The following is a 26,406-nucleotide window of genomic DNA, read 5'->3' on the forward strand; positions in this document are numbered from 1 at the left end:
ATCACCTGTCCAGCTCTTGGCTCCATCCCTCCCCCTCCTGTCTTCTCCTCTCCCCCTCCCCCTCCAACTTTCAAATCTCTTATTCACTCTTCCTTCAGTTAGTCCTGACGAAGGGTCTCGGCCTGAAACGTCGACTGTACCTCCTCCTACAGATGCTGCCTGGCCTGCTGCGTTCACCAGCAACTTTGATGTGTGTTGCTTAACTTTTCCACTGGTAGTTTCCACATGAAGTGAAACTGAGACCCAAAACTAGCAGTGGTTTAATTAAAGTTTACTAATTAGCATATGCTGTGATGTCTGTTTCCCATAACACTGTGTTTAAGTATCAAACAACACTTTTGGTCAGAGAAAGGGTCAAGAGGTATATTTTTCACTCAGTTTGAGAACATTACAGCTACAAAGGAAAATCTGTCAACTTCTTCAGTTAGCTGAGATATCTTGTGGTATCCGGTCATTTGGTTGTGTGACCTGCAGGTGGAGAAAGACCGAACGAACACCACCATGTTCAGTTATTACCCTTCAGGCTAGGGACAGCACATAAGTGTCACCACGCCTCTGGCACCAACACAGCATACCCTCGTTTTACTAACTTTAATCCGTATGTCTTTGAAGTGTGGAAGGGTACCAGCGCAGCAGGAAGAAACGTGATCATGGGAGAACATACAAGTTGCTCAGAGCGGCGGGAATTGAACCCTGATCGTACAGCTGGCACTGTAACATGTTACGCTAACTGCTCTGCTACCGTGCCACACAGGTTCATCATCTATGGAGAAAATGTTAATTCAGTGTATAATGAACACAGAGAAAGATGTACCGGTTTTATTTCCTGTTTATAAAATAAATTATTTTTCAAATTAAAAAAAAATCAGTTACACAGAACTGGATTGTCAATCAAGGGTCTGGTGATGATTTTAGACCCACAGAGCACAGATTCTATTTCAAGCTCCTAGCTGTGAATCCACTAACTTGATATTAGTCAAGATGCAGGTTATATTAAAAGTTAAGTTTCCACACTACCCTATTACACATTTGCAGAGACGATGGGTGATTTCATCACGATCTGGGGATCCGATTCAACCGACAAGGTACTACATCCCCCTCCCGTTACTGAGTCTTGAGGGAGCAGTCTAACATGGGACTAGAGTTTGCAATAGAACAAGTGAAATACAGTTATTACCCATCAAACATCAGGCTCCTGAACCAGCGTGGGTAACTTCATTCACCTCGCCTCTGAACAGACTCAACACATCAGTCTCCTGAAAGGCATCCGTTAGTCTTGCAGGACCATGGATCTGCGCCTGGAAAGTGTTCACTCTCCAGGCCTGGGCAAGGTTATATGGAAGTCTCCCCTCTCCATGACACCAATGTTGTCCAAGGGAAGGGCATTAGGACCCATACAGCTTGGTACCAGTGTCGTCGCAGAGCAATGTGTGATTAAGTGCCTTGCTCAAGGACACAACATGCTACCTCGGCTGCGGCTCGAACTCACGACCTTCAGGTCGCTAGTCCAATGCCTTAACCACTTGGTCACTTGGCCACTTGGCCACGTGCCCACATAGTCTCCTGAACCAGTGTGGATAATTTCACTCACCCCAACTCTGAACTGATTCAACACATCAGGCTCCTGAACCAGTGTGGATAACTTCACTCACCCCAACTCTGAACTGATTCAACACATCAGACTCCTGAACCAGTGTGGATAACTTCACTCACCCCAACTCTGAACTGATTCAACACATCAGGCTCCTGAACCAGTGTGGATAACTTCACTCACCCCAACTCTGAACTGATTTCACAACCTGTGGACTCACCTTCAAGGACTGGACAACTCATGTTCTCAGTTTTATTTTACTTTTTTTTGTAGTTGCACAGTTTGCCTTCTTTTGCGTAATGGTTGTTTGTCAGTCTTTATTTCTGTGTAGTTTTTCATAGATTCTAATATACTTCTTTGCTCTACTGTGAATGCCTGCCAGAAAATGAATCTCAGTGTGAGTATATGACGACATACACGTACTTTGATAATAAATTTACTTTGAACACATCTGTTGATGCTGACAATTAGAATTTTCCCATTTTGACCCCTAGCTCATCCTAGTAAGGGAAGAAGTGAAGCAAGTGAGCAGTTTCAAGTTTCTGGGTGTCAAGATCTCTGAGGATCTAACCTGGTCCCAATGTATCGATGTAGTTATAAAGAAGGCAAGATAGCGGTTATACTTCATTAGGAATTTGAAGAGATTTGGCTTGTCAACAAATATGCTCAAAAACTTCATGTAAAGTGGAGAGAATTCTGACAGACTGTGTCACTGTCTGGTATTGGGCGGGGTGGGGGGTGCTACTGCACAAGACTGAAAGAAGCTGCAGAGGGTTATAAATTTAGTCAGTTCCATCTTGGGTACTAGCCTACAAAGTACCCAGGACATCTTCAGGGGGTGGTGTCTCAGAAAGGCAGCGTCCATTATTAAGGACCTCCAGCACCCAGGGCATGTCCTTTTCTCACTGTTACCACCAGGTAGGAGATACAGAAGCCTGAAGGCACACACTCTGCAATTCAGAAACAACTTCTTCCCCTCTGCCATCCAATTCCTAAATGGACATTGAATCTTTGGATACTACCTCACTTTTTTAATATACAGTATTTCTGTTTTTTTGCACTTTTTTATCTATTCAATATACATATACTGTAATTGATTTACTTATTTATTATTATTATTTTATTTTATTTTATTTTTCTTCTGTATTATGTATTGCATTAAACTGCTGCTGCTAAGATAACAAACTTCATGTCACATGCTGGTGATAATAAACCTGATTCTCATGATGATTCTTCTGATAGAATGCTAACAACTGCTAAACATACGCTGACAGATAACATTTCAAGCTATTTTTGCAGGCGACACGCAAGATTGGCATTTTAATTGCTGTCCTAGGGAAGATGGTGGTGGGCTGCCCTACACCATTGCATCCTTTGGATGTTGCTGCTTTCAAGGCGGTGTTACTACACAGAAGACAGAGGGTGATTTGGTGAATGGTCGGCATTGCATATGGCAGCTGATTCTCAGTATTATTCATTTACTTATTTAGTTTCCATTGGCATAGTTTGTTGTTTGCACATTGGTTGTTTGTCAGTCTTTCTGCCTTTTTTTCATTGACTTTATTGTATTTCTCATGGCGCAAGTGAACAGGCGGCATGCAAGAGAATTCCTAGGTGGCTTTCCACGAACAATTCTGTAAGCAGATATGTAGACCTTGATACTATTTATGAGCCAATGCAGGCAAAATTCCACAGCACAACACACAAAGCTCACGACACAACCAATTGGCGATGACATTCCCTCCCTGCATCAGAACTGAGTTTCCATAATGATGATCAGTCAGCTGATTGATGAGTATATAAAGGCCAAGCATTCAGAAGACACATCATGATGAATAGTGCACTGATAACGTCTCCTGGTATGGTGACAAAACACTTGCAAATAAATTACCAAGATCAGAGAACAGCTCAACCCAACCATCAACCACTCAAACTACACATTTTCGGAATGTATTTCTCTGTTGTGCAGTGAATGCCCGCAAGAAAATAAACCTCAGGGTAGTATATGGTGACATATATGTGCTTTGATAACAAATTTACCTTGATCTTCGATTAGTGGCACCCATTTTAATGTTTTCTTTAAAGTTATGCTGCTCCATGAAACCATACTGCAGGCACGACAGTTTCAATAACCCAGCCATCACTCAGGTCTGGATTTTCCAGTAGATATGTGACATAGCTTAATTATAGTACTCTCACCTCTGAGTCAGTAAGTTGCAAATCCAAGGCCCTGGAATTCGAGCAGAGTCCTGGGCTGAGTGTTGATGGGAAAGGATTTTGTGATTGATGACAACTGCAGTTTTCTTTTTATCTATTTGCCATTCATTTGTAAGTTTCACACTGACAAGCAAACTGAAAATGCAATGCCAAAGATGTGTACTTCCATCCTTGCAGCCTTATTTGGAACGGTGTGCCTTAGCCCAGAGTTCCCGGTGACCAGGCCTGGAGACTCGAAGCACTCGAATGCCTGTCAAACCCAGCAATTACCCAGCAGTTACTGGAATGCTTCTTTAAAGGTATTCAACCTGTGAAGTTCGCATATAGAATGTAGATGTTTTTATCAAATCTCTTCTGTCTGTTCATCTGTGTTCTCCAGTCCTTTCCATCCCCAGTAATGGTGTCTGAAACCGTAAGGCCATAATGATGAGAGCAGAATTAGGGCATTTGGCCCATTCTGTCATGGCTGATTTGTTGTCTCTCTCATAATTGGGAGTTGAAATGTAGTTTTGATAGAGTACGGGTATATTTTGCTGAAGGGAAGAAGGCTGCTTTGTCTACCTGTCCAGGAACATAAGGGGCACCTTTTGAGGTCGACAATCTGCCCTGAAGTTTGCTCTGATGTTTAATTTAATTAAGATCATAAGACGTAGGAGCAGAGTTCTGCAGTGTTCTGCAGGGATCTGTTCTGGGACCCCTCCTCTTTGTGAGTTTTATAAATGACCTGGATGAAGAAGTAGAAGGGTGGGTTAGTAAATTTGCTGATGACACAAAGGTTGGGGGTGTTGTGGATCGTCTGGAGGGTTGTCGGAGGTTACATTGGGACATTGGTAGGATGCAGAAATGGGCTGAGAAGTGGCAGATGGACTTCAACCCAGATAAGTGTGAAGTGGTTCATTTTGGTGTGTCCAATTTGAGGACAAAATATAATGTAAATGTTAAGTCTCTTGACAGTGTGGAGGATCAGAGAGATCTTGGAGTCCGTGTCCATAGGACACTCAAAGCTGCTGCACAGGTTGACAGTGTTGTTAAGATGACGTATGGTGTGTTGGCATTCATCAACCATGAGATTGAGTTCAAGAGCCGTGAGGTAATGTTACAGCTATGTAAGATCTTGGTCAGATCCCACTTGGAGTACTGTGTTCATTTCTGGTCACCTTACTACAGGAAGGATGTGGGTACTATGGAGAGAGTGCAGAGGAGATTTATAAGGATGTTGCCTGGATTGGAGGGCGTACCTTATGAGAATAGGTTGAGTGAACTTGGCTTTTTCTCCTTGGAGCGACAGAGGATAATAAGTGACCTGACAAAGGGGTATAAGATGATGAGAGGCATTGATTGTGTGGAGAGACAGAGGCTTTCTCCCAGGACTGAAACGGCTAACATGAGGGGGCATATTTTAAGGTGTTTGGAAATAGGTACTGAGGGGATGTCAGGGGTAAATTTTTCACACAAAGAGTGGTGGGTGTGTGGAATGCACTGCTGGTGGCGGTGATGGAAGCAGATAAATAGGGTCTTTTAAGAGCCTCTTAGATAGGAACATGGAGCTTACAAAAATGGAGGGCTATGTGCTAGGTAGTCTCTAGAATAGGTTACATGGTTGGCACAACATTGTGGGCCGAAGGGCCTATAATGTGCTGTAAATTTCTATGTTCTATGTTCTAATTAGGTCATTCAGCCCATTGAGTCTGCTCTGCCATTCTATCGTGGCTGATTTATTATCCCTCTCAACCCCATTCTCCTGCCTTCTCCCATAAACTTTGACATCCTTACTGATCAAGAACCTATCAACCTCTGTTTTAAATGTACCCAATAACTTGGCCTCCACAGCCGTCTGTGGCAATGAATTCCACAGATTCACCACCCCTCTGGCTAAAGAAATTCCTCCTCATCTCTGTTCTAAAGGAAACTAGGTAGTGCTCTTGCTTCTGAGGCATGCAGTTGTGAGTTCAAGCCCCATTCCATAGATGTGAGCACAATAAATACCCCAGTGCTCTGTCAGACATGCTTTTTTTTTTTTTATGAAGCTTTACACTGAGACTTTGCATGCCCCTTAGGTTAGTTTTAGCCTTATTTGTCACATGTGTGAAATGCATCATCTTGAGTCATATCAGCTTTTGGCACATTGGCCTTCATAAATCAGAGTATTGAGTACAGGAGATGGGATGTTAATGTTGAATGCAAGCGGCTGGACGTCATTGAACATCCTTCTGGTAGCTCCTACAGCCAGGCTGATGCCAAGCATATTGCTTCATAAGTTTTCCTTTGGACTACACTGATGAGGCCGAGAGGGGGGATCTTGATGACTGGGCATCTCAGGATCTCCGTACCTTCCGCCCAGACTTGTGATGATGTTGTTCATCACTCAGTGTCCTTCGAGACAGATGGATGCCAACAAACCAACTCCTCATAATTTTGTTTACCTTTATGAAATCTCCCCTCAATCTTCTACTTTCCAAGGAATGAAGTCCTAACCTTCTCAATCGTTCCTTATAACTCAGGTCCCCCAGTCCAGGAAGCATCCTTATAAATTTTCTCTGTACTCTTTCAACATTATTTACATTTTTCCTGTAGGTAGGTGACCAAAACTGCACGCAATATTCCAAATGCCCACAAGGCAATGGGATTAGCTGGGGATCTGGTTCACAAGCATCAGGGCAAGCCTGTGTGCTACATGTGCAAGGGCCAGGCCAGGAGTATAGAGGGTAAATGCAAGCAGGGTTCTTCCACTGAGATTGGGTGGGACTACAACCAGAGGTCATGAGTTAAGAGCGAAACATGAAAAGTTTAAGGGGAACATGAGGGGAAACTTCTTCACTCAGAGAGTGGTGAGAGTGTGGAATGAGGTACCAGCTCAATTGGTGCATTCGAGCTTGTTTTCAAAGTTTAAAAGAGGTTTTGTTTGGTATATGGATAGGAGCAGTTTAAAGAGCTGTAGGGCTGTGGGTGCAGGTCGTAGGGAAAAGACAGTTTAAATGGTTCGGCAAAGACTAGGTGTTCAGAAGGCCTGTTACTATGCGGCTCTGACACTTATCGAATCAAATCAAACCAGCAAGGCTTGTGCTGGGCAGCCTGTGGATGTTGCCCACAGCATACTAACCTTAACCATATGTCTTTGGAATGTGGAAGGAAACCAGAGCATCCAGAGGAAACCCAGCGAAGTCCCAGGGTGAACATATAGACTGTGGCGGGAATCGAACCTGAATCCTAGAGCTAATGCTGTAAAGCATTGGGCTAACTGTCCACTACCATGCCACCTCCAGATGGACAGGAAATATTGAACTCAATACTTACCCCTCGTTCAAAATTACTAATGTAGATGATCTGGGCCACGTTACATTGTGTGTGAAGTCTTACGCTGCACAGATTGACTGCAACATTTCCTGCTTTACAACATGCACTTCACATCATTAGCTATCAAGTGCTTTGGGTCATTCCAGTTAATTAAAAACACCCCATAAATGCTGGTCTTTCAGTTTCCCCTTCATTCATGTTTTGTCTTTTGGTATTTTGGCCATGATTCATTAATGAGACCTAACAGTGACTCCTGACAGTCTGTTAGTCTACAGAGGACATTAAGGTTGCTTCATTTATGTGACCTCCTCACTTGATCCACCTTTCTTAAATAATGTCTGAGCCTTGCTCCATTTAATTGTATTTTCTCTTGATTCCTGCGCAGTAGCAGGATACCATCCTCAGTCTTAAAGATTACAGTTAATAGCCCTTAGGGAGGGAAGGGTGAATTCAGATTCAGAATGACCCACCGGATGGTTGTGTTGAAGTATGCTGTGGAGAGGCTTGTGCAAAGCACAGAACAGATGGGCTGAATGATCTGTTACTTTGCTGTAAATTCTATTGTCTTTGTATGAGAAATATTTCTTAATTTTACTCCTAGTGTAGCTAACAATAGTTGAAAGATGATCAAACCCCATTATAGTTATATACATGAGTAGTTCAATGGTTCCATTTAATATAAGAGAATGTATGCAGTATACTCTTACTCTTCCAGACATCCACAAAACAGAAGAAAAATCCAAAGAATGAATGACAGAAAAACGTTAGAACCCCAAAGCCCCCCACCCCCTCCCACGCACAAGCAGCAGCAAAGCATCAACCCTCCCCCCACCCCCTCTTGTTCCAGCAGAGGAAGAATTTAAGCTGTTTCACAGGTGAGCTCAAAGAAGTCGCCCTCTGGCGCCATCTTAGCTCCTCCCCTCTATCCAAATCTTTAAAGGAATACCAGCCAGATTTATGACCTTACACTTTCTATCAGAGGTTGAAAAGATTAATGATTAAAAATTAACTTCATTTGCTATTTATGTATGGGATGCATCGTGCCAATGACCAACACTGTCCAAGGATGTGCTGAGGGCAGCCGACAAGAGTCACCATGCTTTGGGCTCCGACATTGCATGCCCACAATTCACTATCCCTAACTGTACATCTTTGGGATGTGGGAGGAAACCAGGAGCATCTGGAGGAAACCTGTGTGGTGAACATACAAATTCCTTACAGCAGCAAAGGGTATTGAATTCCAATTGCAATCACTGGTGTATTATACTAACCACTCCACTGCAGTACCATGTAGCCTGGTTGTAGGGTAATAATCGATGCTACCCTGGGCTTTGTGCTCTTTGCCAGTATAGTTTAAAGTTCAAAGTAAAATTTATTATCAGAGTACATGCATGCCACCACATAAGCCCTGAGATTCTTTTCCTGTGGGCACACTTAACAAATCTATAGAACAGTAACAGTAAGCAGTACGAAGTAACAAGATAGAGAGTCCTTAAAGTGACATCATTGGTTGTGAGAACCCCAGAAATAGAATGAGGGTAGTTATTCCCTTTTGTTCGAGAGTCTGATGGTTGAGGGGTAGTAACTGTTCCTGAATCAGGTGGTGTGAGTCCTGAGGCTCTTCTACCTTCTACTGGGTGGCAGCAGCGAGAAAAGAGCATGGCCTGGGTGGTGAGCATCTTTGATGATGGATGCTGCTTTTCTATGGCAACCTTTCATGAAGGTGCATTAGTGACACTGAGATTAATGTTACTGTCCTGACATCCACTGCAGTAGAAATTCAGAAAGACAGACAGCTAAATCTGTTACTCTTCTGGCTGATCTGATTCAGCTGTTACTGAATTGTGTAGTTTATATTTTCTTGTAGTATTGAGGCATTTGGACCCAAAGGGCTCGGAGTTGATCTCCTTCTGCCTGACATCCTTCCAAGATTTATACACTCATCCAATTCAGCATACTTAATTATTTCTGAACTTAATCACTCCTTCTTTCGCACTGTACCTTATGCTGTCTAAGGTTTTTTTTTTGGTATTCACTCCCTAAGGATCTCCACCTCTTTTCAAACAGTCCTTAAAATGTCTTCCTTTCATAGAAACATAGAAAACCAACAGCACAATACAGGCTCTTTGGCCCACAAAACTGTGCCGAACATGTCCCTACCTTAGAGCTACCTAACCCTCTATTTTTCTAAGCTCCATGTAGCCATCCAGGAGCCTCTTAAAAGACCCTATTGTTTCCGCCTCCACTACTGCCGCTGGCAACCCACTCCACGCACTCACCACTCTCTGCGTAAAAAACTTACCCCTGACATCTCCCCTGTACCTACTTCCAAGCACCTTAAAGCTATGCCCTCTCATGCTAGCCATGATGTTTCATAGATATCATTGAATCTTTACTGTACAGGAGGAAGCCTTTAGGCCCATCTAGTCCACAGTGGATCTTTGTAGAGCAAACCCATTTTCCTCTTTCCCCATAGACCCACAAAGTATTTCTGGCTGATGCCTCTAACCTCCCTTGGATTAGAAGAATCGATAGGATTGAAAGACATACATGCTTGTTCTTATTTAATGCCATATTATGTTTATTTGATCACACGATTATTTACATTTTTAATAGAATGTAGAAGAGTACAGTGCAGGAACAAGCTAATGACACCAAAACCCTTCTGCCCACATAATATCCATATCACTCCATTCTCTGCATGTGCCTATCTAAAAGCTTCTTAATTCCCTCTATTTGCTTTTACCAGCCCAGCAGTGCACCCCAGTCACCCTCCACTCTCTGTGTAGCTTTAACCTCTTGCTTCGGCAGTCTGGTGGACCTACCTGCTTCAAGCAGACTTCAATCATACCAGAGCCCAAGAAGAATGTGGTAACCTGACACAATGACTATCATCTGTAGCACTTAAATCCACAATGATGAAATGCTTTGACAGGTTGCTGATGAAATACATCAACTCCTGCCTGAGAACTGACCTGGGATCCACTCCAATTTGCCTACTGGCACGGCAGGTCAACAGCAGGTGCCATTTCATTTGCATTTCATTCAACCCTGGAACATCTGGACAGTGAAGGTGCGTACATCAGGATGTGCTTCATTGACTACAGCTTGGCATTCAGTACTATCATCCCTTCAAAATCAATCAATAAGTTCCAAGACCATGGCCTCAATACCTCCTTGTGCAACTAGACCCTCGAATTCTTCACTTGCAGACCTTAGTCCATTCAACAACACTTCTCCAAAATCTCCGTCAACACGGGCGCACCAGAAGATTGTGTGCTTAGCCCCCTGCTCCACCCACTTGTGACTCTGTGACTAAGTACAGCACCAATGCCATATTAAGTTGGTTGACAACACCACCATTGGCCGAATCAAAGGTGGTGATGAATCATCACATAGGAGGGAGACTGAAAATCAAGCTGAGTGGTGTCACAACAACAACCTCTCACTCAGTGTCAGTAAAACCAAGGAGTTGATTATTCACTATAGGAGGAGACATGAGCCAGTCCTCATCAGGGGGATCAGAAGTGAAGAGGGTCAGTAACTTTAAATTACTCATGTTATCATTTCAGATGATCTGTCCTGTGTGCGGCACAAAAGTGTCATTTCAAAGAAGGCGAGGGTCACAGGTGAAGCCCTCCCATCATTAAGCTAATCCACAGAGAGTGCTGTTGTAGGAAAGCAGCATCTATCATCAAGGATTGCCACCGCCCAGGACATGCTCTCTTCTCTCCACTGCCATCAGGAAGGAAGTACAGGAGTCTCAGGTCCCGCACCACCAGGTTCAGGAACAGTTATTACCCCTCAACTATGAAGCTGTTGAACCAGATGGGATAACTTCACTCACCCCACACTGAACTGATTCCACAACCTACAGACTTACTTTCAAGGACTCTACAACGCATATTCTCAATGTTTGTTTGTTTGTTTGGTTGATAGTTGTCTCTTGCACACTGGTTGTTTGTCCATCTTTGTATGCAGTTATTCATTGATTGTTTATTTGTATTTACTGTGAATGCCCACAAGAAAATGGATCTCAGGGTTGTAAATGGTGACATATATGTACTCTGATAATAAATTTACTTTGAGCTTCAAAATGTATACACATAATATCTAACATAACTTATAATTTTATATATTTATACTAAACTTAAAACATATTACCCTTTCAAAAATCAAGTTAAAATGAAGATATTAGTAGACCAAATTTTAATATTCATATTCAGATTTATTTATTTATCACATGTACATCAAAAGATAAAGTGAAATGTGTTGTTTGCATGAAAAACCAACAGACACAAGGATGTAACACACATCAAAATTGCTGGTGAACGCAGCAGGCCAGGCAGCATCTGTAGGAAGAGGTGCAGTCGACGTTTCAGGCCGAGACCCTTCGTCAGGACACAAGGATGTATTGGGGGCAGCCTGTAGCTGTTGTCACACATTCCAGCGCCAACATAGCATACCCACAATGCTCAGCAGAACAATACAGAACATAGCAATGAAACAACCTCAGCAAAATATTGCCCTTTCCTCTCTCCCACCACCCACCCAGCTATTTGTAGGTCGAAATATAAATCTCAGTATATAAGTTAGAGAGGTGTCTAGTGCTTGATCTGGCTGTCAGAGATAACGAATACAATGTTCACGGTATTGTTTCTCATCTGCACAATTTACACTCTAAGCAACCACCTGAACCATTGTTTTAGCCCAGAACCAGATGCAGTGCATTAAAAATACATGACTACCAATAAAATTCTACAAAGAAATAAAGGGACCAGTCCAAAATGTATCTAGCAGCATGTATAATTACAGCTGAAGCTATCGGTTAGTTTACTGGTGCCACAGTGTCCTGGATTTGCAGGTGAGAGCAGTCAGCGCATTCCTGCTCATTTCTCTAATCTTAAAGATGGCAATAAAACATAGGAAAACGTACAACTGTTGTCATACAGTTCTGGATGTTCTTGGTACACCTCTTTCAAGGCAGCTGTGACTTAAAGTGCATAACTCTTAACAACAAGATAAATTGTCATATTGCCGTTAAAAGTGTCAACTGAGTCTGTATCACCTATTCACCAATCTACCATTAGGGAGACACTGCAAGTCCATCACCACCAGGACTACACATCATCTCCAAAGCTTCATTCCTGTTCTTTCCAGGTTCTCAACAAAACTCACTCAGGTGTAATACCCCAACTGTCCCTGCATAACATCCACAAAGTGGTCTTTCCTGCTCTCCTTTTCTGTTAATAATTATTGAGTCCGTTCATATGTTCACATTTAGTTAAGTTTGATTATTGACATTTATGCATGTGACCATTTTGCTAATTGTTGATTGCTCTTGTAAATTGTTGGTTGCTATTGTGTTGTCTGTTATGGTATTGTCCTGTGTTTTATGCTTGGCACCGAACCATAATCAATTCTGGGATGTTTCACATACTGGCAATAACAAAAGCAAGGGCACTAAAATGGTTTCTGTGCCCCTGGAGTAGTAGGAAGGTCAACCCTGATTTCCAGTACACTCATTCCTGTGGGAAAGTGGATATTGGATTTTAGTTAAATAATAATAACTTTATTTGTAGAGCACTTTCCACACAAATGACGTGGTTCAAAGTGCTTTGCAATCAAAGTTAAAAGTACATTTATTATCCAAGTATGTATACATAGTACAACCTTGAGATCCATCTCCTTACAGGCAGCCACATAGCAAGAGACCTGAAAGACCCCATAAAGACTCCACAGCCTCTGGACCTGTGGAGTAGCATCAGGTTTGGCAGGTGTGTTGTCAATGATAATGTTCTCGTCCTGCCTCTGGACCTGTGGAATGGCATTAGGTTTGGTAGGTGTCTTGGCTCCCACGGGTGTAACGCTGCCTGGGGGGGGGGGGGGGGGGGGCGCATTTTTGACCTCGGCATCCCGAACAGCTTTTGACCAAATCTTCATCTGTCTATCTATTATCTGCCACCATGTGTAGCTTTGGGTGAGACTCTTCATCTTGATTGTACCCAGGTGTCCTTCATGCAGATTTTATAACACTCTGGTATGCAGTTTAGAGGGAACCACAACATGAGATTCACACATCAGCATTCATTGACATCCTAGCAGTTGGTCTCGTCTCACTGAGAACTCTGAAAACATCGGGTTACCATGAGCTGGCCATCCTTGCATGGTGACATTTGACAAAGTCAGGTCATTCCTTGTTTCCCTTTGTATTTTAGAATTTGTTACTGGCAACTGGTCCACCAGTGTGGTGTGGAATACTTCTGCTGGGTCACAGTACGACGACTTTTCTTCTTCATTTGCTAATAGTGAAAGACTTGATAGGCCATCACCGTTGCTGTGTTGTTTGGTACCACTGAACTCTAAGTCATAAGAGTAGGCTCCTAGGAATAGTGCCCAGTGTTGTAACCAGGTAGCAGTCATCACTGGAATTCCCTTCCTGGGATTGAAAATGAACACAAGGGGCTGGTGGTCTGTCACTAGTGTAACCTTTTGTCCATAGAGTTAGTGGTGGAACTTCTTTATTTCCCATACTAGATTAAAGTCCTCTCGGTTAATCTGTGTGTAGTTGCATTCTGCGCTTGTCAGTGATCTTGAAGCAAACACAGTTCGGGCGTTCAGATCCATCTTTCCAGATTGGCCCAGCGCTTAGCTCGATCAGACTTTATTCCCTCTTGGTTTAGGTGGATGGGCTCCGAAACTTCTCCGCTCCGCTTGCTGCAACTCCATTTCTGACTTCGATTCTGTCTCGGCCGTGCCTCAGCCTCCCTCCGACTTTGCATTGCTCCCACACGCCTCGAGCCAGCCTCGCCTTCGCTTGTCTTTTCATTGTTTGCGGTGATCATTTACCACAATTTTCCACAGAAAAATGTATTAACAGAAGTATTTAGTTGTATTTCTTGCTTTACAAGCCACCAGTAAGCTGCTGCCCATTTTCAATAGCGCTATTTTAAACTGGAAGTTTCGTGGGATAACAGTACAAATATGCAAAATATAATGAAAACTAAAATAAAAAGTAAAAATAAAATATATAAAAAGAAACATGAAAATTAAAGTCAAAAAGATTATTAGTTAAAAGCAAGGTTAAACAAATGGATTTTGAGCTGGCATTTAAAAGTGTCAACTAAGTCAGCATCCCTTTTAGTTTTACACAATTTGGAGGATAGTTCGAAAAAGCTGAACTGTGAATTTTCTTTTGAAGGAGATTGTTTAAATTTAAGAGATTAGCGGAAGAAAACCTGAGAGCTCGAGCAGGATTATAAAACGAAAACAATTCTGTGAAGTACTCCAGTCCCACACCTGGGTGTGTCTGGGGCATTAGTGGCCCGAGGAGAGTCTTGATGCAAGTTTATGAGAGTCATAGATAATGTAGACAGACAGCTGTGGAAGCCAAGTCATTTTTCAAGTGGAGGTTGATATGTATGAGTGTTAAAGGTTATGGGGAGAAGGCAGGTGAATGGGTTGACAGGGATAATAAATCAGGAATGGTGGAATGGCGGAGAAGACTTGATGGGCTGAATGACCTAATTCTGCTCCCATGTCTTATGGTCCTTTCCCCAAGTTAGAGATGCCAAGTACTAGAAGGAGTGCATTTACGGTGAAAGGGGAAATTTTAAAGGAGATGGGTGGAGCAAGTTGTTTTACACATGTGGTGCTTGCTTGGAACAGGCTTCTGGGGTTAGTGGTGGAAGCAGATATGGTAGTGGTGTTTATGAGGCTGTTACATAGACATATGAATATTCAGAGAAAGGAAGGATATGGATTGTGTTGTTGCTGGAGATCTTGAGTAACACACAAAATTGCCTAGTGTTTCGCATTTTGTGTGTGTTGCTCAAGATTTCCAGCATCTGCAAAATCTTTGTGTCTGTGATATACAAGGTATGAAGTCTATTCAAGGTATGGCTCCCCTGAAATACCTCCAGCATTTGTGTGTGTATGTGTGTGTTGTTATGTGGATCATGTGTAGGCAGAATAGATTTCGTTTAATTTTACACCATGTCAGTTCGGGCTGTAGGGTTGTGGTGTTCTACGTTCTCGGCAGTGAGACCCAAAATTGAGTGGCTTACCAATAGTCACGGCTGAGGAACTGTACTGGCTTAAATCAGTGTCTTTAGAGAAAATAAGGGGAGGATAGGCAGAAGATTGTTGGCTGAGTCATTAATCAAATACCTCCTCGCTTTGGTTTTTTCAGGATGATCCAGACCAAACTGTGCCAGAAACTCCGCTGATCACCTCCGACTCCTTCCAGTCAACCTTCATTTTCGACCACTGCTACCTCCCATACAGTGAAACGAGCAAATCCGAGTCCAGCCAGGCCGATAGTACGTCCTCAGGGGAGAATTCATGCCAGATCTGCCCAAGCGCAGAGACGTGGGACAGACGTCTTCAGCAGGAGGTTACTTACTCTATCATAATCGGTCTTATTATTTTTGTGTTTGTACACCTTTTGTGTTCTTAAAGATAGTTTCAGGCTGTCACAGTGACTGCAGAGTTAGCATTAAAAAAATCTGCCTTACTAATTTTTCTGAGGTACTTCGGAATATAAGAATATAACTTGTGCATCGCGAATCAGATTGCTGGAGGTTCATGTTCCACTTCAGTGATTTAAATTTAAAACCCAGTCTGACGTGCACAGTAGAAGGTGTAATCTTTCAGTTGAAATGTTAATTAAACCAGCTTTATCTTCTCAAGTGAATTGAACTTTTTTCGACACACAGGACTCTTACTTTGAAAGAGGGTTCAAGTCAGATTATGTCAAGTGTATTGTTATGTGCACAGGCACAGTGAGGTACAACAAAGAACATGCTTACAGCAGCATCCCAGGCACGTAGGTTCAGACAACACACAAAACATAAATTATACAAGTCAGTGAAGAGAAAAAACTGTGTAAAACAAGACATTAGTGCAGTTAAAATACACAGTCAGAGACAAGTCCGTAGTAAGCATGAGAAATTCTGCAGATGCTGGAATTCCAGAGCAACATACACAAAATGCTGGAGGAACTCAGCAGGTTCAGGAGCATCTAAGGAAAGAAATAAACAGTCAACATTTCGGGCTGAGACTCTTCTTCAGGACTGGAAAAGAAGGGGGAAGATGCCTGAATAAAAGGGGCAGGGAGGGGAAGGAGGATGAGGCGGGTGGGTGAGAAAGGTAAAGGGCAGAAGAGGAAGGAATCTGATAGGAGAGGAGAGTGGACCATAGGAGAAAGGGAAGGAGGAGGGGCAGCGGGGGGAGGTGATAGGCAGGTGAGTAGAGGTAAAAGGTCAGAGTGGGGAATAGAGGAAGGGGAGAGAAATTATTTTACTGGAAGGAGAAATCAATGTTCATGACAGCGGGTTGGAGGCTACTCGAACGGAATATAAGGTGTTGCTTTTCCACCCTGAAGGTAGCCTCATTGTGGCACAAGAGGAATGAGAATCAGGTTTATTATCACCGGCACATGTTGTGAAATTTGTTAACTTTGCAGCAGCAGTTCAATGCAATACATAATCTGACATGTCAGGGCGGGAAAGGGAATGGGAATTAAAATATCTGACCGCTTGGAAGTTCTGCTTTTGGCAGATGGTGCAGAGGTGCTCAACGAAGTGGTCCCCCAATTTACAATGGGTCTCACCAATGTAGAGAAGGCCATATCGGGAGCACCCAACTTACAGTGATAGTCGACACCAGTCTATAGTAATTCTCCATCTGTAACATTATTTGCATATTATAGATGTACTGCCTGATGAAGTTTGCTTACTGTATTTCAAAGGCTGGTCTGTAGAGAGCTTTGGGATATATAAATTGGCACATAATTACACTTTTATGCATTTCTCTCACCCATTAGCTAAGTACTTTGACTAGGACATGGATGGGAAAGGTTTAAAGGGTTTAATCAAAACACAGTTAAATGGACATTTTGATCGGCATGGACATGTTAGGCTGATGGCCCTGTTTTTGTGCTGTATGACTCTATAACTCTAAGCCAGGGGCTCCCAACCTTTTTAATGCCATGGACCCCTACTATTAACTGAGGGGTCAGGTTGAGAACCACTGCTCTAAGCAGTGAGAATGAATCAATAACTGTAGGGCAAAGATGATTGTTGCCAAGACAAGGAGAATAGAGGTAAAGAATATTTTTAAAAGTAGGATTGGTGTCCTATGTCATTCAATGGGTAACTTTGCATCATGAGCTGTTAACTCAATCCTTGGAGTTCAAGCATAGAGCTCACTGTACCTTATAGCTCTGCAGCAGCACCATCTCCTCTATTTTCATTCCAAAAGTTCAAACTAAATTTATTATCAAAGTACATATATGTCACCACTTAAACCCTGAGATTAATTTTTTTGTGGGCATACTCAGTAAATCTGTAAAATAATAACCATACAGAATCAATGAAAGACTGCCCAACGAGGGCATTCACAGTGTGCAGAAGACAACAAACTGTGCAAATGCAACAAGAAAGAAATAATAATAATAAATAAGCAACAAATATCGAGAGCATGAGATGAAGAGTCCTTGAAAGTGAGTCCATTGGTTGTGGGACCTTTTTAATGATGGGGCAGGTGAAGTTGTCCCCTTTAGTTCAAGAGCCTGATGGTTGGGGGTAGTAATTGTTCCAAAACCTGGTGGTGTGAGTCCTGAGGGCCCTGTACAATCTTCTTGATGGCAGCAGTGAGAAGAGAGCATGTCCTGGATGGAGGGTTCCCTGATGATGGATGCTGCTTTCCTGCGAAAGTATTTCACACAGATGTGCTCAATGGTAGGGAGGGCTTTACCCGTGATAGACTGGGCTGTTTCCACTACTTTTTGTAGGATTTTCCATTTAAGAACAATGATGTTTCCATACCAGGCTTTGATGCAGCCAGTCAATATACACTCCACCACAAATCTATTAAAGTTTGTGAAAATTTCGGATGTCAAGCCGAATCTTCGCAAACTTCAAAGGACGTTGGAGACATCTGACTGTCCTTTCTTTGCATTGTCTTAAATATCACGATTGACAGCTTCAGCATTCATTTGCGATAGTCCGTAATCCTTTGCATGATAATAATTTAAATTTGACTTTTCCATTTTAATTATCTTGCTGACATCAAGCCCAGAAACTGTTCAGCAAGTTCGACGTGTGAGTTCTCTGAAAGAGCAAGAAAACCAGGTCCTAATTCATTTCATTCATAAGCTGCTTATATTTTCAACTTTTTAAAATTTCATTGCAGAGTTTGCCCTTTTACAGATGCAGTATTCTTTTTCCTGCTTTTATGCGAGAAAAATGTTCCTCACCACTATTTTCATTGCCTGAGCAACAATCATCATTACTTCAGCATGAAAATGTCCACTTGTCTGTGTTTGGCCTATATCCCTTTAAACCAACTTTAAAAAAGGAAGACTGTCAAACACACACTGTGCAGAAAAAAGAACAAATTGTAGAAACAATAAAAATAAGCAAACTATAGGTCTTTAGAGCACACGTAAGTAACAAATTTGTTACAGGCAGCGCCAGGAACTGAACCTTGATCATTGGTTGCGGGCTGCAGTCTAAAGTGATGTTTTGCTACCTTGCCTTTTAACTGTTGTTAATGTACTATCCTCAACCACTTCCCGTGGCAGCACTTTCTATATGCTGACCACCCTCTAGGTGAAAATGGTGCCCTCAAATTCCTATTAAATTCTCCCCTCTTGCCCTAGCCTATGCACTCCCTGTTCTTGATTCCTCCACTCTGGGGCAAAGTCTGTGTGCATTCACCCTGTCTATGCCCCTCATGATTTTATACACCTCTGTAAAGTCACCCCTCAGTCTCCTATGCTCCAATGAACCAAGTGTCAACCTGCATAATCTCTCTTCCTAACCCAGTCTCACAAATTCTAGCAAAATCTTTGTAAAACTGTTCTGCACGCTTTCCAGCTTGATGGCTTCTTTCCTATAGCAAGTAACCAAAATCGAACACAATATTCCAAGTGATGCTGCCTCATCAACGTCTCGTACAACTGCAATATAACATCCCAACTTCTAAACTCAATGCCCTGACTGATGAAGGGCAGTGTGACCAACCTATCTAACTGCAGCACCATTGTCAGAGAGCTATGTATGTGTTGGAAGTAATTTGGAAGATGTCTAGCTCAGGTTGCGTTGAGTTCTTCTCCAATCTTGACAATTTACTTACAGATATCTGGTCACCATATGAGGAGACACCGTCAGTGTGGTGTTGATAGTGGTGTGTCCTCCGAGCGTTTGGCCTTTATATACCTGTCATTCAGCTGATCGGATGTCATTTCGGAAGCTCGATTGTGATGTGGGGAGGAAATCTCGTCGGTGATTGGCTGTGTGGTGAACTTCATGCACTGTCCTCAGGAATTTCGCCCACATCGGCTCATAAATAGGATCAAGGTCTGCATCTTTGTTTTCCATGAACAATTCTGTAAACAAACACATAGACCTTGATTCTATTTATGATCCAATGCGGGCAAAATTCCTGACCATAATGCATAAAGTTTGCCACAGGGCCAACCAGTGACGAGATTTCCTCATTTCCTCCCTACATCTCAACTGGTTTTCCGAAATGATGTCCAATTAACTGATTCAAATGTATATAAAAGCCAAGCATTCAGAGGACACACCACAATCAATACCGCACCGGCGATGTGTCCTCACATGGTGACAAAACGCTTGCAAGTAAATTGCCAGGATCGGAGAACAACTCATCCCAACAACCATGTATGTGTACTCCTAGGTCCCTCTGTTTCACAACACTTCCAGGGCCCTACCACTCATGGTGAAAGACCTACAATGATTTGTCTTCCCAAATGCAATACTTTGCACTTAGCTGAATAATCTTGGTGGCACAATAGCATAGTGATTTGCACAAACACTTCACAGCGGCAGCGATCACCAATTGGGATCTGTGAGGAGTTTGTACATTCCACCCATGACTGTGTGGATTTCCTCCGAGTGCTCTGGATTCCTCCTACTTTCTAAAGACGTATGTGTTAGGATTAGTGAGTTGTGCACAAGCTATATTGGCGCTGGAAGAAAGGCAACTCTTGCGGGCAGTCCCCACTACCTCTTCACTGATATGATTTGACGTAAATGACGCAATTCACTGTATGTTTCTGTGTAGATGTGACAAATAAATCTAATCTTTGATCTCTTTTCTATCTTTAAACTCTATTTAGACAATAGACAATAGGTGCAGAAGTAGACCATTCGGCCCCTTGAGCCTGCAGCGCCATTCTGAGATCATGGCTGATCATTTACTATCAATACCCGGTTCCTGCCTTGTCCCCATAACCCTTGATTCCCCTATCCATAAGATACCTATCTAGCTCCTTCTTGAAAGCATTCAGAGAATTGGCCTCCACTGACTTTTGAGGCAGCGTGTTCCACACCTCCACAACTCTCTGGGAGAAGAAGTTCCTCCTCAACTCTGTCCTAAATGACCTACCCCTTATTCTTAAACCATGCCCTCTGGTACTGGACTCTCCCAGCATCTGGAACATATTTCCTGCCTCTATCTTGTCTAATTCCTTAATAAACTGTTTTACTATCACCGTGCTCAACTTCGCAAAATATTAATCTGTTAGAGAATCCTCCACAGAATTGGCTTGTTAAATGTATGAGGATTGTGCATTGGATTGTTATATGACTCCTGAGTGTCCCCCTGCAGAACAGCAATGAGAGCGAGCACGGCCTCTCCTCCAGCGACGACGTTGAGAGTAATGACCTCACCTGGACTCCATACTACATGGGGAGCCTTCCACAGCGAACCGCTCCCAGCAAGCTGAAGCAGAACAAGAACATCGACCGCGGCAAGCAGCCCAGGGTGCGCAGGAAGCGGTGCTGCACGCTCCAGCTCAAGAAGAAGTGTGTCAATGGCTTCATCATGTTCTGCCGCGTTAATAGGAGGCTGTATATCAGGTAGGGAGACACAGTCGTACTTTGTACAAGACAGCAGAGACATGGAGTGTGCACAGAGGGTTTATGATGCAGTTCAAGTTTATTGTCCCCGTGACCATGTGGGTTTCCTCCGGGTACTCAGTTTCTTCCCACATTCCAAGGACCTATGGGTTATGGTTAGTAAGTTGTGGACTTGCTGTGTTGGACCGGAAGTGTGGTGAGCTGCCCTCAGAAAATTACAAACTGTGTTGGTTGTTGACGCAAATAACACATTCCTCTGTATGTTTCAGTGTACATGAGAAATAAGGTTAACCTCTTTGAAGTTTTTCTGTGAGAAGGAGAGTGTGTTACAATAATTCAGGGGGTGGGGGGTTTTAGTAGAGGTGTGATACAGTATGTCTGTGAGAGGGAAGAGGCAGAGATACGATATATCTGTAAGATGCTGTACTGTTCTATGGGGGAGGGAGAGTTTCATATTTCACTGAGTTGGGGAGAGAGAATGGCACAGTTTTTTTCCTACCGGGGAAGTGTGTACAGTAATTCAACAAGGGGGTGAAGGTGTAGTACAGTATATAAGATCATAAGACTCAGGAGCTGAAGTAGGCCATTCAGCTCATCAAGTTTTCTCTACCATTCCATTATTATTCCTCTCAACTTCATTCTCCTGCCTTCTCCCTATAACCTTTGATGTCCTTACTAGTCAAGAACCTTTAATATATCCCTTTAAATATTCCCAATGACGTGGCCTCCACAGCGGTCAGTGGCAATGAATTCCGCAAGTTCGTTACCCTCTAGCTAAAGAAGTTCCTCCCCTGCTCTGTCCTAAAGGGACGTCTTTTTTTTCTGAGACTGTGCCCCCCACTATAGGAAACATCCGCTCCACATCCACTCCATCTAGGTCTTTCAATATTCGATAGGTTTCAATGAGACCCCCTCCCCACATTCTTCTAAACTCCAGTGAGTACAGGAGTAAAGTGGAACCTCAGACGATGCTGTTTCAGCAAGTTTGCCTTTCCTTCCTTTGTTCCAGTTACAGAGAGGAACATCTCGTCTTCCCCATTAATGTACTTCACAAATAATCTCCTAGAGCCTTATTATTGGAATTAAAATTGGTTTATTGTCATACAGTACTGTGCAGAAGTTTTAGTCATATATACATATTTAGCTAGCGTGCCGCAGACTTTTGCAGAGTAGTCTTATTTGTCAACATGGAACAGAGAGCGAGTTTGTAAATGTGGCGGGAGCAAAGGATGGTAGGATGGTGTGGAGGACCTGGGGGAGGGAGGAGTGAAGGTGGGGTTCTATGTGGGACAGGTGGCAGAGAAGGAGTGCCCAGGGTAGGGACAGGAGCGGATGTAGACACACCCAGCCCTGAGACACCAGGCATGGTCATTCGATCCCAAATATTTGGTTTATTGATCATTACGGAATGTCTCTCTAGTGCTTCCCACTCCCTTCCCTCTCCTCTCTCTTTTTCCCAACCATGATTCCCCTCTCCCAGCCCCCTTCCCACTCTCAGTCCACAATAGAGACCCACATCAGAACCAGGATTATCATCACTCACATATGTCATTAATTTTTTTGTGGCAGCAGTACAGTGCAATACAAAAAATTACCACGGTACCATGCGAGAGTGTTAAGCGCCCTAGCTATATATACAATATGTGCCTCAGACTTTTGCACAGTACTCTATGTACTGAGGAACATCGAAAAGCTTGCCTTGCATACTGTTCATACATGTCTACTCATTACTCAGTGCGATGAGTTTGTACAAGGTAAAACAATTACAGAATAATGTGTTACTGTTACAGAGAAAGGGCAGTGCAGGTAGACAATAAGGTGCAAGATCATAATGTGGAAGATGATGAGGTCAAGAGTCTGCCTTATTGTATTAGGGAATAACTTAATATTGTTATTACAGCTGGGTAGAAGCTGTCCTTGAGCCTGGTGGGGTGTGCTGTGCCCAATGGGAGAGAGAAGAACAAAAGTCCATGGCGGGGGGGGGGGTGTTTGATTATTACTGAGGCAGCGAAAGGTATAGACAGTGTCCATGGAGGGGAGGCCAGTTTCTGTGATGTGTTGAATTGTGACAACAACTCCATGCAATTTCTTACATTCCTGGGCAGAGCAGCTGCCTTCTTTCCATTGCCGCCTTCCGGACAGCGTCTTTACAAGACGGGTGATCCCAGCCATTATCAATAGTCTTCAGAGATTGTCTGCCTGGTGCCAGTGGTCACATAACCAGGATGTGATATGCAACGGCTGCTCACCCAACCATCTGCCACCTGCTACCATGACTTCATCTGACACTGATCGGGGTGAGGGGGGTGCTGCTCAGCAGCTGCCACGCCTTGCTCAAGGATGACCTGCAGGCTAGCAGAGTGAAGGAGTGCTGTACACCTCCTTTGGTAGAGACATATCTCCACCCCGCCACCCCACTGTGGTACATCTTTAAAAATTAGCAAAAATCAATGGGACATGCCAAATTTATTTACACATCCACAGACCCCTCAGTTAGTGGTAGGAGGTCTTGTAGGGGTGTTGATGAGCTTTCCTGATCTGACGTCTTTGTGGTTTGAACAGGACAGGCAATAGGTGATAGTTCCTCGGAATCTGACACCCTCAACCCTCTCGCTCTCAGCTCCATCCGTAACTACATTCCCACCGTCTCTCATTTTAGCTCTGCTCCTTTGTTCACGCTCCTGTTGCAATTCAGCAGATGGTAAAAAAATTCTAGCAGGTTTCAGTGGAAGTGAAGATGGGGGTAGATCCATAGTTTTGAGTCCTTACAACAAATGCCAAATTGTGCCTTCAGGACAGGGATCCGGGATGCAGGAAAAACATGGATAAAGCAACATTTCTGGTTGCAACGGAGCCACGTATTGTTGTGTTAAGTTGTTTTCTCGTTTTATTCAAAGTGAGTGATGATAATGCCTTGTTGTGTCCACAGTGACCATCCTGGAACTGCCTCTACTGTTGCTACTAAAGCTTTGGCACACGTGTGGCGTACCATGTCGAAGAATGAACGGCAACCCTACTGGTAAGATAGGAATCAGAGCTGTGGTGCCAGCAGGGCACACAGCAGTGTAGCAAGCCAATCTTCAAACATTTCTGTAGGACTTTGGAGCTTTTCGTCAGGGTGTAACTTTGTGGGGATCTGATACATACAGACCAGGACAAAGGCCTAGTGTATGCTAATATGTCTTATTGCCACTTCTCAGCTCATGGGTGATATAATTAGTCTTAGTGATCAAGGCATATGGAGAAAAAGTAATTACAACCATCACTTCAATGTTTGTGAATAACTGCTTAGGGCCCAGCTGGAATGTAAACACAAAAGGTTCTGCAGAGGCTGAAAATCCAGGGCGAAACACACAACAGGCAGGAGGAACTCAGCAAGTCAGGCAGCATCTATAGAGAGGATTAAACTGTCGATGTATTGGGCCGAGACCCTTCATCAGGACTTGAAAGAAACAGGGGTGAAGCCAGAATAAGTGGGTAGGGGGAGAGAGAGGAGAATAAGCCAGCAGGTGATACATGAGACCAGGTGAGGGGAAAGATGGGTGGATGGGGAAACAGGATGAAGTGGGAAACTGGGAGCTGATAGATGGAAGAGGTAAAGGGCTGAAGAAGAAGGAATCTGATAGAAGAGAAGAGTGGACCATGGGAGAAAGGGAAGCAGGAGGGGAACCAGAGGGAGTTGATGGGCAGGTGAGAAGAGAAAGGCTAAGAGGTGAGCAAGAATAGGGAATGGAGGAAGAGAGAAAGGGAAGAGGGGAGAAATTACCAGATGTTAGTGATATTGATGTTCATGCTGTCAGATTGGGAGCTACCCAGAAAGAATATGAAGTATTGCTGCTCCAACCTGAGAGTAGCCTCATCATGGCTCGAGATGAGGCCATGGACTGACATGTCGGAATAGGAGTGGGAAGTTAAATTAAAATGTGTCACCACCAGGAAGGATCACCTATTGTGGTGGATGGAGTGAAGGTTGTGCCTTGTATTAATTTCATAAGAACATAAAAAATAGGAGCAGGAATTGGGCATCTGGCCAGTCGAGCCTGCTTCGCCATTCAGTAAGATCATGCCTGATCTGGCTGTAGACACCAATCCATTTACCTGCCTTTATCCTATCTTCCTTAAAGTTCAAAGTAAATTTTATCATCGAAGTACGTATCTGTCACCCCATACAACCCTGAGATTCATTTTCCTGTGGGCATACTCAGCAAATCTATAGAATAGTAACTATAATGAAAGATTGCAGAAGACAACAAACTGTGCAAATGCAAATATAAATAAATAGCAATAAATAATGAGAAAATAAGTTAACAAGATAAAGAGCCCTTAAAGTGAGATTATTGGTTGTGGGAACACCTTAATGGATGGGCAAATGAGTGTAGTTATCCCCTTTAGTTCAAGAGCCTGATGGTTAAGGGGTAGTAACTGTTCTTGAACCTGATGGTGCAAGTCCCGAGGCTCTTGTACCTTCTACCTGATGGCAGCAGTGAGAAAAGAACATGTCCTGTGTGGTGGAGATCTCTGATGATGGATGCTGCTTTCCTACAACAGTGATTCATTTAGATGTGTTGAATGGTTGGGACAGTTTTACCCGTGGTGTCCTGGGCCAAATCCACCACTTTGTAGGATTCCACCACTACGCGAAAATCTATCTAACTTTTAGCTTAAATGTTTTTAATGAGGTAGCCTCTACTGCTTCCCTGGTCAGAGAATTCCATAGATTTACTATTCTCTGGGAAAAGCAGTTCCTCCTTATTTCTGCCCAAAATCTATTCCCTCAAATCTTGAGTCCTAGTCTCATTTACCAGTGGAAACAACTTTACTGCCACTACCTATCATGATTTTATATGTGTCTATAGGATTCCCCTCTTATTCTTCTGAATTTTAGTGAGTATAGACCCACATGACTCAATTTCTCCTCATAGGTTAACCCCCTCATCTCTGGAAACAACCTGGTGAACTTCCTTTGCACCATCTCCAAAGCCAGTATGTCTTTCCTTAAGTAAGGGGACCAGAACTGCAGGCAGTCCTCCAGGAGCAGCCCCACCAGTACCCTATACAGATGCAGCATGACCTCGCTGCTCTTAAATTCAATCCCTCTAACAATGAAGGTCAACATTTAATTTGCCTTCTTGATAATCTGTTGTATGCAAACCAACCTTTTGGGATTCATGCACAAGCACTCCCAAGTGCTTCTGTCCAATAGCATGCTGCAATCTTTCACAATTTAAATCTAATCTTCTGATTTTCCTTCCAAAGTGGGTGACCTTGCATTTACCAGTGTTGTACTCCTTCTGCCAGACTCTTACCCGCTCACTTATAACCAATCTACGTATACCTCTCTGCAGACTCTCTGCATCCTCTATACAATTCGCTTTCCCATTCAACTTAGTGTCATCAGCAGACTTAGATTGC

General features: G+C 43.2%; 1 protein-coding gene across 1 annotated transcript in view; it reads left to right on the top strand.

Moving 5' to 3' along the window:
* meiosin (meiosis initiator) overlaps window positions 1-26,406 on the top strand; it is a 107,727-nt gene that overhangs the window by 72,938 nt on the left and 8,383 nt on the right. Inside the window, exons 11-14 of the mRNA XM_072271149.1 lie at window positions 3,986-4,107; window positions 15,294-15,497; window positions 20,744-20,994; window positions 23,924-24,013. Coding sequence (XP_072127250.1) covers window positions 3,986-4,107; window positions 15,294-15,497; window positions 20,744-20,994; window positions 23,924-24,013 — 667 coding nt within the window. The remainder of the gene's footprint in view (window positions 1-3,985; window positions 4,108-15,293; window positions 15,498-20,743; window positions 20,995-23,923; window positions 24,014-26,406) is intronic.

This window comes from Mobula birostris, chromosome 10 (genome assembly GCF_030028105.1).
Source record: "Mobula birostris isolate sMobBir1 chromosome 10, sMobBir1.hap1, whole genome shotgun sequence".
Classification (NCBI taxonomy): domain Eukaryota; kingdom Metazoa; phylum Chordata; class Chondrichthyes; order Myliobatiformes; family Myliobatidae; genus Mobula; species Mobula birostris.